The 18,345-nt window shown below is 38.5% G+C and overlaps 1 protein-coding gene across 6 annotated transcripts in view; it reads right to left on the minus strand.

The window, feature by feature from the left end:
• PATJ (PATJ crumbs cell polarity complex component) overlaps positions 1–18,345 on the minus strand; it is a 450,328-nt gene that overhangs the window by 56,492 nt on the left and 375,491 nt on the right. For all 6 annotated transcript variants that reach the window (XM_037827057.1, XM_037827058.1, XM_037827056.1 and 3 more), the window contains 2 exons: positions 17,600–17,717; positions 14,399–14,532 (listed from right to left, as the gene is read on the minus strand). In XM_037827057.1, the coding sequence (XP_037682985.1) occupies positions 14,399–14,532; positions 17,600–17,717 (252 nt within the window). The remainder of the gene's footprint in view (positions 1–14,398; positions 14,533–17,599; positions 17,718–18,345) is intronic.

Consider the following 18,345-nt stretch of genomic DNA (forward strand, 5'->3'; position numbering starts at 1 on the left):
TTTTTAATATATGCGTTTAGTGCTATAAATTTCCCCCTTAGCACTGCTTTTGCTGCATCCCATAGGTTTTGGTATGTTGTGTTCTCATTTTCATTCGTCTCTATATATTTAGCAATTTCTCTTGCTATTTCTTCTTTAACCCACTGATTGTTTAGGAGTGTGTTGTTTAACCTCCAGGTATTTGTGAATTTTCTAAGTCTCTGATGGTTATTGACTTCTAATTGTATTCCATTGTGGTCAGAGAATGTGCTTTGAATAATTTCAATCTTTTTAAATTTATTGAGGCTTGTTTTATGTCCCAGCATATGATCTATTCTGGAGAAAGTTCCGTGAGCACTAGAAAAGTATGTGTATCCTGGTGATTTGGGATGTAATGTCCTGTAGATGTCTGTTAAATCTAATTCATTTATCAGATTGTTTAGGTTTTCAATTTCCTTATTGGTCTTCTGTCTGGTTGATCTATCTATAGGAGAGAGTGATGTGTTGAAGTCTCCCACAATTATTGTGGAAACATCAATTGCTTCCTTTAGTTTTGCCAGTGTTTCTCTCATGTATTTTGTGGCACCTTGATTGGGTGCATAGACATTTACGAGTGTTATTTCTTCTTGCTGAATTGCCCCTTTTATTAGTATGTAGTGGCCTTCTTTGTCTCTCAAAACATCCCTGCATTTGAAGTCTATTTTATCTGAGATTAATATTGCTACACCTGCTTTCTTTTGGCTGTAGCTTGCATGAAATATTTTTTTCCATCCTTTCACTTTCAGTTTCTTTGTGTCCCTGTGTCTAAGATGAGTCTCTTGTATGCAACATATTGATGGTTCATTTTTTTTGATCCATTCTGCAAATCTATATCTTTTAATTGGGGAGTTTAATCCATTTACATTCAACGTTAAAACCGTGAAGGCATTTCTTGAATCGGCCATCTTATCCTTTGGATTATGTTTGCCATATTTTTCCCTCTCTCTATTAATATCCTTTATTGTACCCATACCGAATCTCTTTAGTACTGAACCTTTCTCCAAGTCTCTGTGTCCTGTCTTTGTTTCTCTGTCTGTAGGGCTCCCTTTAGTATGCTCCAGTAGGGCAGGTCTCTTGTTAGCAAATTCTCTCAGCATTTGTTTGTCTGTGAAAAATTGAAGCTCTCCCTCAAATTTGAAGGAGAGCTTTGCTGGATAAAGTATTCTTGGCTGGAAATTCCTCTCACTCAGAATTTTAAATATATCGTGCCACTGCCTTCTTGCCTCCATGGTGGCTGCTGAGTAGTCACTACTTAGTCTTATGCTGTTTCCTTTGTATGTGGTGAATTGCTTTTCTCTTGCTGCTTTCAGAACTTGCTCCTTCTCTTCTATGTTTGACAGTGTGATCAGTATATGTCTCGGAGTGGGTTTTTTTGGATTTATTCTATTTGGAGTTCGCTGAGCATTTATGATTTGTGTATTTATGTTGTTTAGAAGATTTGGGAAGTTTTCCCCAACAATTTCTTTGAATACTCTTCCTAGACCTTTACCCTTTTCTTCCCCTTCTGGGACACCAATGAGTCTTATATTCGGACGTTTCATATTATCTATCATATCCCTGAGGTCCATTTCGAGTTTTTCAATTTTTTTCCCCATTCTTTCTTTTATGCTTTCATTTTCCATTCTGTCATCTTCCAGGTCACTGATTCGTTGTTCAACTTCCTCTAGTCTTGTACTATGAGTGTCCAGAATCTTTTTAATTTGGTCAACAGTTTCTTTAATTTCCATAAGATCATCCATTTTTTTATTTAGTCTTGCAATGTCTTCTTTATGCTCTTCTAGGGTCTTCTTGATTTCCTTCATATCCCGTACTATGGTCTCATTGTTCATCTTTAGTTCTTTGAGTAGCTGCTCTAGGTGCTGTGTCTCTTCTGGTCTTTTGATTTGGGTGCTTGGGCTTGGGTTATCCATATCGTCTGGTTTTTTCATATGCTTTATAATTTTCTGTTGTTTTTGGCCTCGTGGCATTTGCTGAACTTGATAGGGTTCTTTTAGGGTTTGTAGACCTATTGAAGTCCTTATCTCTAATTTATCAGATCTACAGCTTCGTGGAGTACACTTTCTCTAACTAACCAGCAGGTGGCGTCCACGAGCCACCTGTTCTCCACAAGCCAGTTCTCCCCTGCTTAGCCTTTTTGGTGAGTGGGGGAGTGAGTCTTGTGGGGCCCAATTGGTGTACCAAGCTTGCGTGTGTAGTTGGTGTTGCCTGCCCTGTATGTGGGGCGTGTTTCTGGGCAGTCGGGGAGGGGGGGTGGCCCTAACAATCAAATCTCCCTGATGATCCTAGAGTTTTAAAGCTGCTGCAATAGTCTAATCCTTCAGTTCAGTCCTGCCACAGTTTGTCTCTGCCACTGACCCACAAGTCTTTGGTATTGGCGTATGGCTCCTGAGACTTGGAAGTGGGCCCCTCTTCTAGGCTGTGCACCCCGGGTCCTCTGTTGAGGGATGACTGTGCTATGTCACAGGTGAGTGCTGTCCCCCCAGGGCAGTTCTGGGCTGCTGGGCTGTGTAGGGAGGCTCCCAGTCTGCTCAAATGATGGCTGAATGGGGCTTTGTTAATTCACACTGCTCCACCTTCCCAGCTCTGGGACATTCAGCTGAGGTTGCAGGGAAGGCTAATGTCCATGCCCAGTTTTGTGGTGTGTGCCTGTTATTTGAAGCACTTCCGTCACACTGGGTTGTCTGGGGCAGCTCTGGGCTATGGGGCTGGCGATGGGCAGGAGTGTTTCCTGTCCACCAGGATGGTGGCTGTGAGCGGACACCCCCGTTTTCTTGGGAAGTTGTGGTGTTTAGTGAATTTTCTCAGCCACTGGATTATTGCCTTTTGTCTCAGAGCTCTCTTAGTTCTGCTCTTGACTTGACATGCCCAAATTGCAATTCTTTGAAGCTTTCTGTATTGGGCTTCTTAGAGTAATTGTTTTAGAAAAAGAAAAAAGGATTTAAAAAAAAACAAAAAAAAACGGCCTTCCTCAGAGATCTAATGCGTTATTGAAATGCTAATAGACAAAGCAACCAGGGCCATTAAGGAAAGGTCCACAGGGCAGAGAGATCAGCTTTGCTTCGGGATTTGCATATGCGCCTCAAGGCCTGAGCTCCGCCCTTCCCCTTTCTGTGTTCACCAGAACTCCAAAAATCCTCTGCTTTTATTTTGGAGTTTTTCGTGTTGTTTTTTTTCTATGCCTGTCTCCTCTCTGCTGGGCTGGCTGCTCTCAGAGTCTCTGGTGTCTGGTCTCAGTCTATCTATGGTTGGAGTTTGAATCAGTAGAATGAGTTTCCGATAAGAGCAGCCACTGCAGTTCTCCCTTCTCCTTCCCGGAGCTGACAGCCCCTCCTCCCCCGGGACTGAGCCTGGCAGGGAGGGGCGCAGGTCCCCTGGCCGCAAAAACTTACAGATTTCGCTGATCTCAGCAGTTCCACGTTTTCATGAGTGTTGTATGAAGTGTGCCCAAAGACAGATTGCTCTGTGGTGTCCAGTCCACGCAGTTCCTGGCTTTTTACCTACTTTCCTGGAGGAGTAACTAAAACTTATAGCTCACCAGTCTGCCATCTTGCCCCACCCCGCCAAGGCTTTTTGATTCTTCTGTTTTTGTTAAATATTTCTTAGTTGCTTTTCCCTGGAGATAGTTCACTACAACAGAATTGGGAAGCCTAATGTGGGAGGTGATAAGGGTAGAAATGCAGACAAATGCTACCTACAATTGAGATGGCAGGACTCATCCTGACAAAGGCAGCTCTGCATTGTCCTTGCCACAGTGGCACAGTGGGTTAACCCATGAATGGGAAACTTAAAAATGCATTTTCCCTATGCTGTGGCATGTGTTCTTATGCTGATACCTGAACGTGTTTTGTAGATCTGTATTTTTGAGAAAATTATGAAAGTAAAATGCAATGATGATTTAAGACAAGCTGCAATCTTTCCCACCTTCAGACCAAGAACTTTTCCCTTCTTTAATGCAAAGGATATTTGGCATCACCTCATTGATTCATGAGAAACACTAGATTAAGAAGCTACTTAATTTCAATATCTCATAAGAACATGGAGGACCCGAGGCAGAATGTAGTCAGTAAATACCATATTTCCTTTATTCTGAGAAGAAATTTTTTTCTTGTCTTAACAGTGTTATAATTTGGATGAATCTCATAGTCACTGTGCATATTTAATGTACTGCTTTCTCACCATGTAGCATAATAAAAGATTATTACTATAGAAGAAATAAAGCATTTGTCAAATTGAGATAGTTCTGCTTGCCAACTTCACTGGTTGAACAGATAGTTGTTTCTGTTCAGAAAACCTGAAGGGCTACAGCAGAACAAGAGAGGTGAGCAAGTATAAAAGGAACTTAACAATCAGTCTTGAAATCATAGTTTGTAAACACTGGATATTCTACTCTGCTCATTAATAAATTAGAGTTCACTACACAGATTTTGTGAGAATCTCAGAACACAGTCAGGCTTTAATTAATCCCCACAAAACTCTGCTGCTAAAGAAACAAAGAGATAGTCTACATAAACTCAATTTATTCATATATTCTAATATTCTTGGGGTAGGGTGTGAAGATGTGTACCCCAAAAAAACCTCTCAAAGAGGAAGAAAATGGATGATAATGCTTAGTATCTATTATTTTGGAACACTGAAATATTCTCAGGTACTAAACTGTAGACAACAGACATGAATATTAAATCAACAGATACAGTGGCTCTTTTCACATAAAAGTAGGATTAATTAGTTACACAGGAAGAAATAAACAGTGTGTTTGTGTGAGTGTGCAAGTGTATGTACTTTAATGCAATGGACTATAAAAGCTATTCTAAAATTCAAACTCAGGGATTGCAAACTCTTGCACACTATTCACAGGTACCTAAAATATGAAATGAAAATTACAGTAATAAAACAGCTAATATAAAAATTGCTATGACTATGTAAAAACATTTTGCATTTCAAGATACTTTTCTTCTCAAGCTCAAAAAAGAAACTGTTTTATAATTACACAAAATGGAGTTCCCTTACCAAGTGTGATTTAACAAAAAGTTAATACTCATCAATATGAATACTAATTTTCATACTGAAGTATAGATTTATTTGAAGGAAATGGGATAATATTTGTATTATATTTTATAAGTCCCTATAGTTCCATCTGGTCCTTATTTATTTAAATTTCACTCAGCTTGCAGAATATTTTTGCTTACAGTCATTTTCTTTAAGATCAGAAATGCCCAATTCTGGAAATTCAGAGGTACTATTCGTTAAAATTCTTTCAGTGTGATTCATAGACTTTTTGCAAACTCTGCTTTGATTCTAAAATAAAACTAAGGTAATAAGATGTTTTGTATAAAAATATATGACTTAAGCTGCAACGATAAAAGGAGTTTTGCTTTGGGGGACTGCACACCAAAGCAATCACTCTCATGAAATAGCTGCGCAGAGTTCATTTGAAGGGGAACAGTAAAATAAAACACTTAATCAAATGTAAAACAGCTTATATGCAGCTTATTTTAAAAAATATTGAGTGGTTAAAATTGCTGCAGTCCTACACTTATATTGTCAAAAGCAGTAATAGCTAAACAATAGCATGCAACATAGTGAGGGGTTAAATGAGGTCACTTCAGAACCTTATTTATATTGCTATAGCTAGAGGACAGATATTCTTCATTTCAATTTCTATATGGATTAATTTTACCACATATTCCAAATGGAAGAATCCTGCTACCTTGACACTTCTTGCCAATATATCTGTCTATGCTGCTTTGAATCTATTATGTCCCCACAAAAGCCATGTTCTTTTAAGCCAATCTTGTGACTGCAGACTTATGGGTGGGATCTTTTGATTAGGTTGTCTCCATGGAGATGTGACCCACCCAACTGTGGGTGAGACCTTTTGATTAGATTATTTCCAGGGAGGTGTGACCCTACCCATTCACGGTGGCTCTTGATTAGTTTATCGGAGTCCTTAAGAGAGCTCAGGGGCTGACACAGACCCGGACGCTTGGAGATGCAGACAGACAGACGTTTGGAGATGCTAAGCTAAGAGATAAAGCCCAGAGTTTTCTTGGGAGAAGCTAAGAGAGGACCCCCAGATGCTCCTTGGGAGAACAAGCAAGGATGTACAGGAGCTGAGAGAGAGAAGCTGAGAGAGACAGAAGCCCAGAGACATTCTGGAAAAAGCCATTTTGAAACCAGAACCTAGGATTTGGTCAGTTCTGTCTGGAGTGCTTTTCTGATTAAATTAAACTGTAGCTAGAGTATTCTATTCATATACTCTACCGGGAACAAAGTACCAGCAAATGCCAGCCATGTGTCTTTCCAGCTGACAGAGGTGTTCTGGATGCCATTGGCCTTTCTTCTTGTTGATGCCTTAGTCTGGACACTTTTGTGGCCTTAGAATTGTAACGTTGTAATCTAAACAATTCCCTTTATAACAGCTGATCCATTTCTGGTATTTTGCATAATGGCAGCTTTAGCAAACCTAAATTTTCCAGTCTATCCTGGGAATCCACCAATTTCATTTACAATGGGATGGTACCAAGAATATAAAACAAAACCAATACCCTAGCCTGATTGTTTTCCTGTTGAAAAGACACAAGTTCATCTCTAGGCCCAGAAAAACAATACAAGTATAGCAACTTGTGCTTATAGTTATTAAGTTTACTTTCCAAATTTGAGAACAATTTTTAGCCTCCATAAAAGGAAAAAATAATAATCAGGTCTTATTCCCCAGATAAAAAGAAGCAAACAAACTCAAGGCATGGAAGTTTTAAGAAATTTGTGAGATGGTAAGACATTCAAAGAAAGTGAGTGAATTTTTAAAAAACTATCAGCTTGAAAAAAGAGGGTTATAAATGTAAATTTTTCTCCTCTGATTTAAAAAAAAAAAAAAAGCCTAATAAAATAATATCCTTGCAGGATGGCTGTCTGGGCTTTGCCTAAATATCTCTGTAATGGGGCAACCGCTATCCCAAAGCAGTTCATTCACCTTTAACCAGCTGATGTTTAGAAAGCTCTTCCTTACATTGATATGAAATCTTTCTTTGAGCCCCTTGGGAGCACCTGAAAGATTCTTATCTTTTTGACACAAGAAGACAACCTTAGATGTTTGCAGAAATCATCATTCTCCCAGTTATCCCTTTTTCCATTCTGTTCAATTCTTCCTCAAATGAGGGGATTTCAATAATGTTCTTCTCAACCACATGTTCATAACCAGAAATGAACAGGAAACTCTAAGTACAGTTTAATCTGATCAGAGGAGTACTCCAGACAGAGCTAACAGCATGTACAAAAGCCTCCTCAGGTAGGAACAAGACTCATTAGAGAAACTGAGTAAGACTGTAACTGAGAGTTAAGAATTAACAAGTAATTATGCTTGCTGAGTCTTTATATAGATGATTTTCTTGTTTTCTCGTATATTGCAAAATGGGCAAAGGGAAATGCCTGAGGTTGCTGAAAGGTGGCTCAACTGCCTTGATCTTTGAAAGTGACTGTATAACTACATCGCCTTTGTCTTGTGACTGTAAAACCCTGGTGACTGGCCCTGCTTACAGCCCCTTATCCTGTTTTACAACTTTAGAGTCTTATGATCACAAAGACAGCCCTTAATATTTATTAATGGAGGAACTTGAATCAGCCCAGAACTAACCCTCCCCAATTCTAGACAATGTAATCAATCAGTGCATGCTCAACAATTAGATAATCTCTAACTTTCTCATCTCGAGCCATTATACTCATTATCTTAAAGCTTGCCCATCCTTTGATACTATAAAACTATCAGAGTTACTGCAGTTAGGGGAGACAGATTTTTAGGCCATCTGATCTCCTGCTTTGTGCTTAGCAATAAACCCTTTCTTTCTTTGAAACTCTGGTGTCTCAGGAATTGGTTGAGTGCACTGGGTAGAACGCCCCCCCCACCCCCAATTTTGATTGGTATCAGGGTCAGTATGGGTGGAACTCAGAGAAGTATAATGAGGCTGGAGAGGCAGGTATATTTTGAAGTGACTAAATACTATGTGCAAGGCACTAGATGGGCGTACTAAAAATACAAAAAAAAAAAATAAGTTTGTTTTCAAGGAGCTCAGGGTCTGGGGGGTGAGACAGATAACACCATTTTACAGAGGGCACATAGTGGTAGGACTACAAAAGGACCCAAATAGTGTGACTTTGAAGTCAGATTGGCTGTTTAAACCCGAAATGGACCAAAGGCTAGTATTATGTCCCAGGAGAAGTTATCTAACTTATCAGTGTCTCAGTTTTCTCACCTGTAAAATAAGGATACTACTACTTTCTATTCTATAGGGTTCTTGTGAGGATTAAATGAGATGATACATATGAATTACATATTAAGAACAATGCCTGAATCTTTTAATTTGATGCTGAAAACAAATATTTAATTATCTAGAAAAAAGTCTTATGGTTCTCACTAGGCAGGCAACGTACCAAAGACACAGATGAAGGTAGCTAAGAATCTACTTTAATAAAAATGTTTAATAATTAATAATAATTGAGCTTACTACATGTCAAGACACTGAGCAAATTGCTTTCTATTCATCATCTCAATCCACATAAACTTAAGAAGAATATATTGCTCTCACCACTATTTTATAAACAAAAGGGCAGATTAATTTAGAAAGGTAAAGTCACTTGTCCAAGGCCCCACATTAGTAAAGTGAAGAACTGGGATTCTGATGCCAAAGAATCAGCATTTGTACTCTGCTATGTTGTCTCTTACCTTTGATGGAACACAGCATCTACAGTGTGAGGCAATGGTACCCACAGAAAGGAAAACGCATAGGGTGAGGGCCCTGGAGAACAGTTCCTCATTCTTTCTCCACTTTATTTGTTCAACCCCAAGAACAGTTCAAGTCTGCCAATATTTTAAGATAAAAGATTTATTTTTTAAAGTTTTCCTTCCCTTCTCGAGAATTCCCAAGGCTGATAATAAAGTAACTCCAATCAATGGCTCTGGAGAGCTATATTTTACTTCTTCTGAGGATATTGATAAAACTTCTAATCAACAAGCAAATGCTTTTGAGAAGGGGTCACTGAGGGATTTGGGGAGAGGCTCAAGGACTGTTGTGCCAGCATCGGAAAAGGAGACAGTCCTTTGTCTTTCATTTAGCAGAATAGATCAAGTCCTCCTGCGGCAGGATAGAATAAGGCATCAAGGCTGTGGTCCCTGGTCTTCTATTTAGCTTTGAAGAGTTAACACAAAGTTGCAAACTCCAGCGGCAAACTTCATGGGACAAAAATTTCCCCTAAAGCCCAGAAACCTCCCCAATCCACCGAAGCCTCCCCAAACCATAAATAATGAGCCCAAAGCAAAATAACGGGGCCAAAGCAAAGTCTTAGTTAATGACAGAAAGCATGGGGTCATAAAGATTGTTAAACATCTGCCCAAAGACAAATTTTGGATATGTGACAGCAGGCCACAAGTTCTGATAGCTATCTCCTCCTAGAACAAAGAAGACACCTGGTTAATGCTAACCATGTAAGCACCTGGTTAATACAAGCCTTGTAAGCCCCTAGTGTTTAAAGTTTACTACAGAAACCTGCCACCAGCAAAACTTCGTGTAAAACAAGCTAACCACTCCCAATCAGTGCATGCTTCTTCCTTGTACACATCCGTGTTATCCCTTTAATATGTACTTTTTATCTCTTTCTTTAATAAACTGTACTACTTATTCATACTGACTCCTCTGGTTTCTGAATTCCTTCTGTGGCGAGAGTCACAAACCTGGAACAGGGCTTGGCTGGCACTATTGTCAGCAAGGCACCAATTACACTCCCAGTCTCATGATTTCATATAAATTAACACTCCCAGTAAGACAAAAAAAAGAGAGAGAAAGAAAAGACAGAATGAAAGGATGGATAGATAGATGGGTGGAAGGAAATTTTAAAAGTACATAGTAATATATTATCTATGATATATAATGTACCTTATTTAGTTTCCTGGCTTACATGAAACCTATTAAAAATCATATATTAATTAAATCTAGGAAGCACTTACTGCAGTTCTACCTTTTTTCTACTTTTCAAAAAAAGTCCCTATTTTAATAGTCCCTATTATAATTTTTCATTGGTTGATCCCCTGTATTAGACCATCAATATTAAAGGAAGTAAAACTGACTTGAACAAATGTGTGAGCTCTTTGAGGACAGTTCTCTCACTCAATTTTGTATTCTTAGCATAAAGGAAAGAGCAGCCTTTGAGCAAACATATGCATCCAATCACAAAAGAGCCACATTCACCAGACCTGGGAGCACATCATAAGATTAAAACAACAGATGCAGAAGTTTGTCATTTAGGATTGGGCCCAGGTGTGCTTGTAAACCTTCCCAAGAGGCTCACACTCATCATTATCTTGGTATTTTAAAAGGTTGGTTTAGATGACCTGCCACAAATACAATGGGATGCTAAGTGAGATCTCCCTCTGTGATCTTGGAAACCATCTGTCTTGGCTCCAGAGAAACTATTTATAGCAGAAAGGACTGATGTGGTGTCAAGACCAGGTCCCAAAGGCTTAATTCTCTGAAGATGGCAAAATATCTGTTGGACACAGAACAAAGAGGACACGAAACCCTAATTGGGAGAGTTGGAGCAGATGCTCAAGAAGGGTTACCAGAACTCACAATACAATCTTTTGGATGCATCACATAATCAAATCTGTAAAGGCAAGCACAAAGGTACTTTTAATAGTGGGGCTCGACCTTTTCCACAATTTTCTTTAATATGTTCTCAACTATGCTTGCTAACTTCCTGCTGGTTAGATGCAGAGTACTAAGCAAGACCTAATTGGATAATGTGACCTAGCATGTCAGTTAGTCTGCATGTTCCATGCCAAAATTTGGGGACTGAAAAAAAAAAAAAGGAAAAGAGGAAAGATCTTCACTGTGGTGAACAATGGCTTTATTTGTTAAAGCACATTCCACCCCACTGTTACTCAGTTTCACTATGACGACAGGCATGCCTTTATATTACTTGTGAGTCTAACTTACAGCTTTTGATGAGGTACTCGAGGTTAGGAAATAAAAGCTGTATCCCATCTCTCATTTTTAAGTGGTGCTTATCCTTCCAAGGACAATGGGATTTACAGTCTCAAAAGGCAGAACTATATATTATGAATCTCAAGATGCTCTTAAAGAATTTTTTTTTTTTTTTTTTTTTGGCTGCCTCATGGTAACAGAAGAAGCAGAGCATAGTATTTAGCAAATAGCCTCCCATCCAGGATACAGGGGCGATGTAGAACAGTGGGAGCCCTCAAGCTCAACAGTGGCAGCCAGAAGCACAAGCAAATGCAATATTAAAGACCCAAGGGCAGTGCAGGCACATCTTACTCAGGAATTCTAATCAACCTAAACCAAGCAAAATCATATTAATAACAACAAACAAAAAGCAAAAAACAAAAACAAAAACAAAAAAATAAAAACAAAACCCCAAACAGCTAATAAACTCATTCAGTCAGGCCAGCCATGCTGATTAAATGCCTCTGCTTTCCTAAGGGAAATCTAGTTCTACCTTATTTTAAACAATATAAAAATACTTATGTTTAAAAAATATAAATCAAAGGGTTACTTTTTCTTTATGAAAGAATGGGCTACAGAATTTCCTTAAAAAGTAATTTCCCTGGTCCATTTCAAATGTAGCCTTATTTATAAAAATTCAATTTATTTAATATTCAGGAACACCTCTTTGGGAAAACAAGAGAACAGACTCTCAGGGGAGATGACCAAATAAACGTTCAGGGTCAACTTGTAGGTTTTGAATATTAGCCTAATGGTCTTTGCATAACAATAATATGTATATAATTTTCTACTGTTTATGAAATCTTTGATTCTCACACCACAACACAGTCAGTCAGTATTATTAAGCCCCCTTTGCACGTGTGGAAACTGAGACTTGGAGAAGGCTCATGTCATGTGCAATGGTTTACTATGTGCAAGGCACAAGGCTCAGTACTGTACCTAGGCCACCCTTTTGATTCTCCTAGTAGCTCTACAAGTATTATTATCCCTTTTGGTAAATCAGGATATAGGCTCTGAGTGGTTAAGGACCCTGCCCCAACTAATAAATGGTAGAGGTGAAATATGACTGACAGCTGAAAGAGAGGAAGGGTCAACCATCAGCTCTGAGTATAGCTGAGAAGCGATCAAGGGGGAGAAGGGCTTGGAGGACGTGCAGAATCTTGTTGATGGGGCTGGGGGTGGAGGGTAGGAAGGAGGGCAGGAAGAGAGCAATTTGAAGGGAGGAGAGCAGAATTGGAGAGGCTGAAATGCATATGCGGTTTGGGGAACAGTGATCTGGTCTGGTCCTCTGTGGTATTTAGTTAGAGCTAGCTGGATGGCTGGCAGGCTGGTCAAAGTGCTTCTAAATAATAATGAAAAGTCAGATCATGTTAGATAATTACAATGCATTATTAAAAATACTATTAAAAATATAGCCTAGACCACATCACGGAGAAACCTCTAATGACTTTGCCTCTTGTCTCAGTGACAAAAGATGAATGGCTAGCGAGCCAGACAACAAGAAAAGTAAAAATGTTGTGGACCTTAGGCAGCCAAAGACCCAGGAAAGGGGCCGGGAGCTAAAACCAGCAGCTTAGCCTGGTTGACTCCAAGTGTTCCCAGCTCCATCCAAGCTGATAAAAACATCAAAGTGTGGGCAGGAACCACACACAGTAGTTCCTGTCTGCATAGGAAAAGAGAATAATTTAGGAAACAAATTACCCTGAATTCAAGAAAAAAAGTCTTAAAAATACTTTAATTAAGCAGAAGAAGATAAAATCCTTTAATCAATAAACACCATCCTCTGAGGATACTCAGGTGCAGGTAGTTCACTTACTAGGTTGGCTGAATCTCTAGATGAGGCTGAAGCCAGGAGAAAGAAGGGACCGCGACCAGCCGAAGTGTAAAAGGAAAGAAGACCCAGGTTTGTGGCGTATATGCTGCACTTGCCTTTCCTAGTGCTCCAGGGGACTGATATTTATTACAGAAAAACAGAATATGACCCACCCACTCCACAATAGTACTAAGAAACATTACATTCCTGCCAAAAATGGAAAAGAAAGCTTATTGGCCATATTATACTCTGTTTTATATGAAATCTGCACATGCAATTTATTCTTTACTAAATAAAACGGGCAAAAAGGGAAACACCGGAAGATTTCATTTAAAACATATTCATTAGTAGGAATGATTGTCTCTGGGGAGAGGTACTGGTTGGGGAGAGGGCAGGGCTCAGCACAAGAGTTAGGAGGGAGATTTATTTTTCATTTTATCCTTTTTGTATCAATTTAATTTTGTAAAATATACATGCATTGCCTATTAAATCTATATGAACTGATTACTTACTTTGATCATTTTGAGAAAATTAAACAAAAGTTTTACATTTTAATAGCACTACTGTCTAGTGATAAACAAAAGGTAATCGAATAATCAAACATCCAATCAAAAACTAACCACCTAGGCCAATTAAAAAAAATTATGAGTACACATGAACACGGTATGAATAAAATAAAAACCTACCTTGTTGGACTGGAATAATTGGTGGACCTTTTATTTAGCATTCTTTAAATAATAATGATGACAAGGACAATGGTACTAATAACAATAGTCAATACTCAGTGAACATTTACTATGTGCCAGACACTGTCTTAAATCCTGTTATAATATTTCTAAATGCTGCTATGACGTTGTTGCATTTATAAAAAAATATTTAATATCTTAGATGGAGAAAATCCTGATGCAAATTAAACATCTGAGAAAAACTTGAAACTGGCTGGAATATGGATGCATATATATTTATGTTTTCTCCATGCTATGAAAATGCCATCTCACAACTAACTCTAGGTACCCCAGAAAAGGCCGTGTTCTTTTAATCCATTTTGGTAGGTGCAGACCTCTTGCGGGTGGGATCTTTTGATTAGGTTATTTCAATTGAGATGTGACCCACCTATTCAAGATGGGTCTTAATCCCCTTTCTAGAGTCCTTTATAAGAGGATAAAGGACACAAAGAAAAAGCCCCAGAGCTTAGTGAAGCCCCAGAGAAGCTGAGAGACAAGGACACAATCACAGAAGCTGAGCGAGGAAGCCACTGAAGCCAGAAGCTGAAAGCAACAAAACCTGGGAGAGAAGGACCAGTAGCTGCTGGCCATGTGGACCAGTGGATGCCAGCCACGTGCTTTCCCATGTGGGAGAGGTGTCCCACATGCCAGCAGCCTTTCTTCAGAGAAGGTATCCTCCTGTTAATGCCTTAATTTGGACATTTTCATGGCCTTTGAACTGTAAATTTGTAACCTAATAAATCCCCATTGCAAAAGCCAACCCATTTCTGGTATATTTGCATCTCAACAGCTCTAGCAAACTGAAACAGAGGGATATATTTCTCGAAACTTACCAGGGGAGTGTCTTTTCCTCCCACAATGCTGAGACCAAGGCCTGAACGTCCCTTGGATATTTCTATAATCATTTCCTGGCCAGGGACAATGGGACATGTTGCAGGGTCCACAGACAGAGGAGCCTGGAAACCACCTGGAAAAGGATTGAACAAAGAATGACTGACAAGCATGCTGATGAGGTGATGCAGCTCAGCTTACACACTCGGTTACGCAGGAAATTCAGGGTTTGCAGGTGTTATCATTTCTCTCTTTTCCTACAAGTGCCACAAAAGGAAAAGATGGGCCATTACTGCCCAGCCCCCAGGGATGAAACATGACATTCCTACGACACTTTTGAGCTTAAAGCAATAACTACTCCACCCCCACCCCAAACCATCCATCTTGAACTTCCATAAATTTCTGTTAAACTTGGAATTTTTTAAATCTCAAAATGAAAACTGTATGGAAAAATTTAAGATAATTAAATGATTAGGTACATACAAGGTATACATCATAATGAGAATAAAGACTAATATGACAGAGAAGACTCCGAATTATAGAATACAAATTAAGAGATAATGTTTAAATACTTTCAAATAGAGCATATCCTATGAATTAAGATGGATAAAGATATACCTGAAATTCAGGTAAATTTAAGATATACCTGAAAAAAAAAATTCAACTATCATCCCCAAATGTATTATATTGAGAGTAAAAATTAATTTTATTTATGATTGTGTTTATAATTGCTGGGTCCATAAGTGAAAAGCTTGTTAAAAGAGTTATTACTATTTTATAAAGGCTTCTTTTTTTTTTTTCAGTCATTGTTTTAGACGGAGGGTTTCAAAAAAAATTAAAGAAGAAACTGTTTAGAGACAGAAAAGATATTTAATAATACCCATTTATCCAGAATAAATTCTACATATATGCATTTTCCAGACCATTGGAAAACCAGAACTTTAAAAATGTTAAATATTTCAAGGAAGTCTTATGCAAAGTATAGCCTCCAGAGAATGTCATCTTTTCTTGTTAACTTTGATTATCACTAAGATTGAATCTTACATTGTGATATAATTTAATAAAGGTTGATACTAGGAGGCCCCATCTGCTGGTCAGCTGTGGTTAATGCAGAGGGACCAAGATAAGGTCCGCCAGGCTCATCAACCACAGGAAAAGCAGGCATCTGCAGACTGCAGCCCACGGGCCAGGAAGGCTTTTACGTTTTTAAAGGTTGAAAAAAAATCAAAAGAAGAACACAATTCCAAGACACGTGAAAATTATCTGAAATCCAAATTTCAGCATCCTTAAATAAAGTCATATTGGAGCACAGCTTCTCATCTGTTTCTTGTCTCTGGCTGATCTCCCACAACATTGGCAGAGTTGAGTAGCTGTGACAGAGAGTGTATGGTCCATGAACCTAAAATATTTACTGTCTGGCTCTTCACAGAAAAAAAAATTGCCAACTCCTGGTATAAAATGAAAGGAAACAGGCTCTAAGTTACCCTGCAAGGGGTTCTGCTCTACGCACCCATCATCAGGGTCTTTGCGACACAGGGCACAAGTTTGATGTGGACGTGGATTTGAGTTCCCACTTGGGAAACTGATGGGTGGGTGAAACTGGAGCTGGCTCTTCATCAGAAAAATGCACGTAACCACCATCTGATAGGCTGCTGAGGAAGTAAAGGAACAGCGTGTGTGAGGCACCCAGCCCAGGGCTGCCGTGTTGAAGGCATTCAGGTTTTGCTGTTCCTGACCACATGGAATTCATTAAGCTAATGGCTTCCCTGCCAAGAGCAGAAAATTTAGTGACACAACCTCAGTAACAATGAAAAGTGCCCCATTAAAATATTAAATTGTAAATGTAATTTGTCTCTGGATCTTTTTGCAGTATATGTTATTTCGCACAAAAATTCCCATAATTTTATAATAAAAACAAGGTTCAGTAGTGGCACAATTTCATGGATGCTTTAAAAACTTTATACCACTTTTGTAAATAACTAGTATAGTCTCTTTACTGACGAGACAGAAAACATGGTAAGTGATAGGAGAGATGGCATTTCCTTCCCTCCTTTACTTTTCCCTCTCCCCAGCCATTCCTGGGTGAATCTCCATATTTATTTCTCTCATAGAATCCAGCCCAAAGCTCGGCTGATACCTGCCCTCAATAAAAGCTTGGTAAATGGATGGTAACAACTAAAGTTTCCATAGATTAAATTGTACAATGACTAATTTCTGTTGTTCAGGTGTAAATAAGTGATATACATTATCAAAACTCAATTGGTCTAAAACAGGGGTCATCAAACTTTTTTAGTACAAGGCCAGTCAGTAAGAATTTTAGGCTTTATGGAGCAGTCTCTGCTGCAACTACTTGACTCTGCTATTATATTGTGAAACAATCATGGACAATATGTAAATGAAGGAGTGTTCCAATAAGAGTATATTTGTGGACACTGAAATATGAATTTCATATAATTTTCATACAGAAACAGGTGGCATGCCAGATTTGGCCAATGGGTCATAGTTTGCTGGCCTCAGTCATCAAGTATTTTAATAAAAATCCAATGCTTTAAAATAATACCTGCTTGCTAAACTTTTTATGAGTTAATATTTATGAAGAAATTTATAAAAGATAGATACCGTAAAAGTTTCTGGCCTGTTAAATAAATGAGTGGTTATGCTTCATCATTGGTCAACATGGTATTTTAAACAGCCCATTTTTTACTTACTTAACATTGAATAAAAGCAAAGTGAAAATACCCATTATTCATTCTGAAGCTTTATTTTCAACCCTGAGTCAGCATAATTCAAGCCAGGAATTATAAGAGAGAAAATGAATACCAATTTCTTTAAGCATTGAAAATTAACACTCTTCAAATAGCTTACATCTACATAAGTAAAATTTTGGTTTGATCTGATTAAAGGATATTACTCATGAATTAAACACAATCTTGAGAGATTAGAGAAGAATAATTTGTAAGCCTTAGATTCAAATAACATTTACTGAGGACCTACTCTGTTCTAGCGCTTTTATATTCAATAACCAAATAGGCGAGGAGCATTATCCCAATGGTAGAGATGAGAAAAACGGCAGAGGAGGTAAAATGACCTGCCCAATTCCCAAAGCTAAAGAAGTGGAGCAGGATGTAAAGCTAGGCTTCTCGGTCCTTTCCTTCCTCCTCTAAGGTTTAACATGACAATTCTGCTTGGAGAAAGAACCATACCATAGCCTGTAAAGTCTGCTTCTTTTGAATAGTATGATGTAGTTGGTGCCAAAGGTGTCTCTTGTGAGCTGAAGGAGACTTTCATCGAATGTTTTTGCTGTTTCATCTGGCTGATAACCTATACAAGGAAGGAAAATTAGATGAATGTCAGGGAGGAGAGAGGTAAAGGTACACTTTAAAACTGGTGTATTGTTATCAGAACAACAGCATACTCCAATATTGCCTTTTAAGAATGCAGGGAGGGGGAGGTGGTAAGAGGAAGTTAAGATGATTTCTGCCCCATTTCCCATCCTTTCCGCTTAATCCTATACCTAAAAAATGCTTCAGTGATGGATAGGTCAAGGAAGGAAGGAAGGAAAAGGCTGAAGATGATCTAATATATATATATATATTTTTTTTTACAATTTCTACTTATTCTGATGAGATTCACATAAAGTCCACATATCTGTGCTGTGCCCACTGAAAAACAATCTATGCTGCAGATGTTCTGAGCACACAACACTGTCCATCTCTTTAGGACACATTCACAATAGTTGAATATGCGTTAGGTAGGTTACCTCAGCAACTTGTAAGGAAGGAAGGGAAAACAAAAAATATCTCCTAGAAGTCTACTAAATGCCAGGTACATCAATTACATTTAATTTACCTAAAAGAATGGTACCTTGTTCACCTTTGTTTCCCAGCGGCTGGGACATAGTAGGACCTCAAAAAATGTTTGATAAATAAACGAATGAGTGAGCAAATGA

This window comes from Choloepus didactylus, chromosome 2 (genome assembly GCF_015220235.1).
Source record: "Choloepus didactylus isolate mChoDid1 chromosome 2, mChoDid1.pri, whole genome shotgun sequence".
Classification (NCBI taxonomy): Eukaryota; Metazoa; Chordata; class Mammalia; order Pilosa; family Megalonychidae; genus Choloepus; species Choloepus didactylus.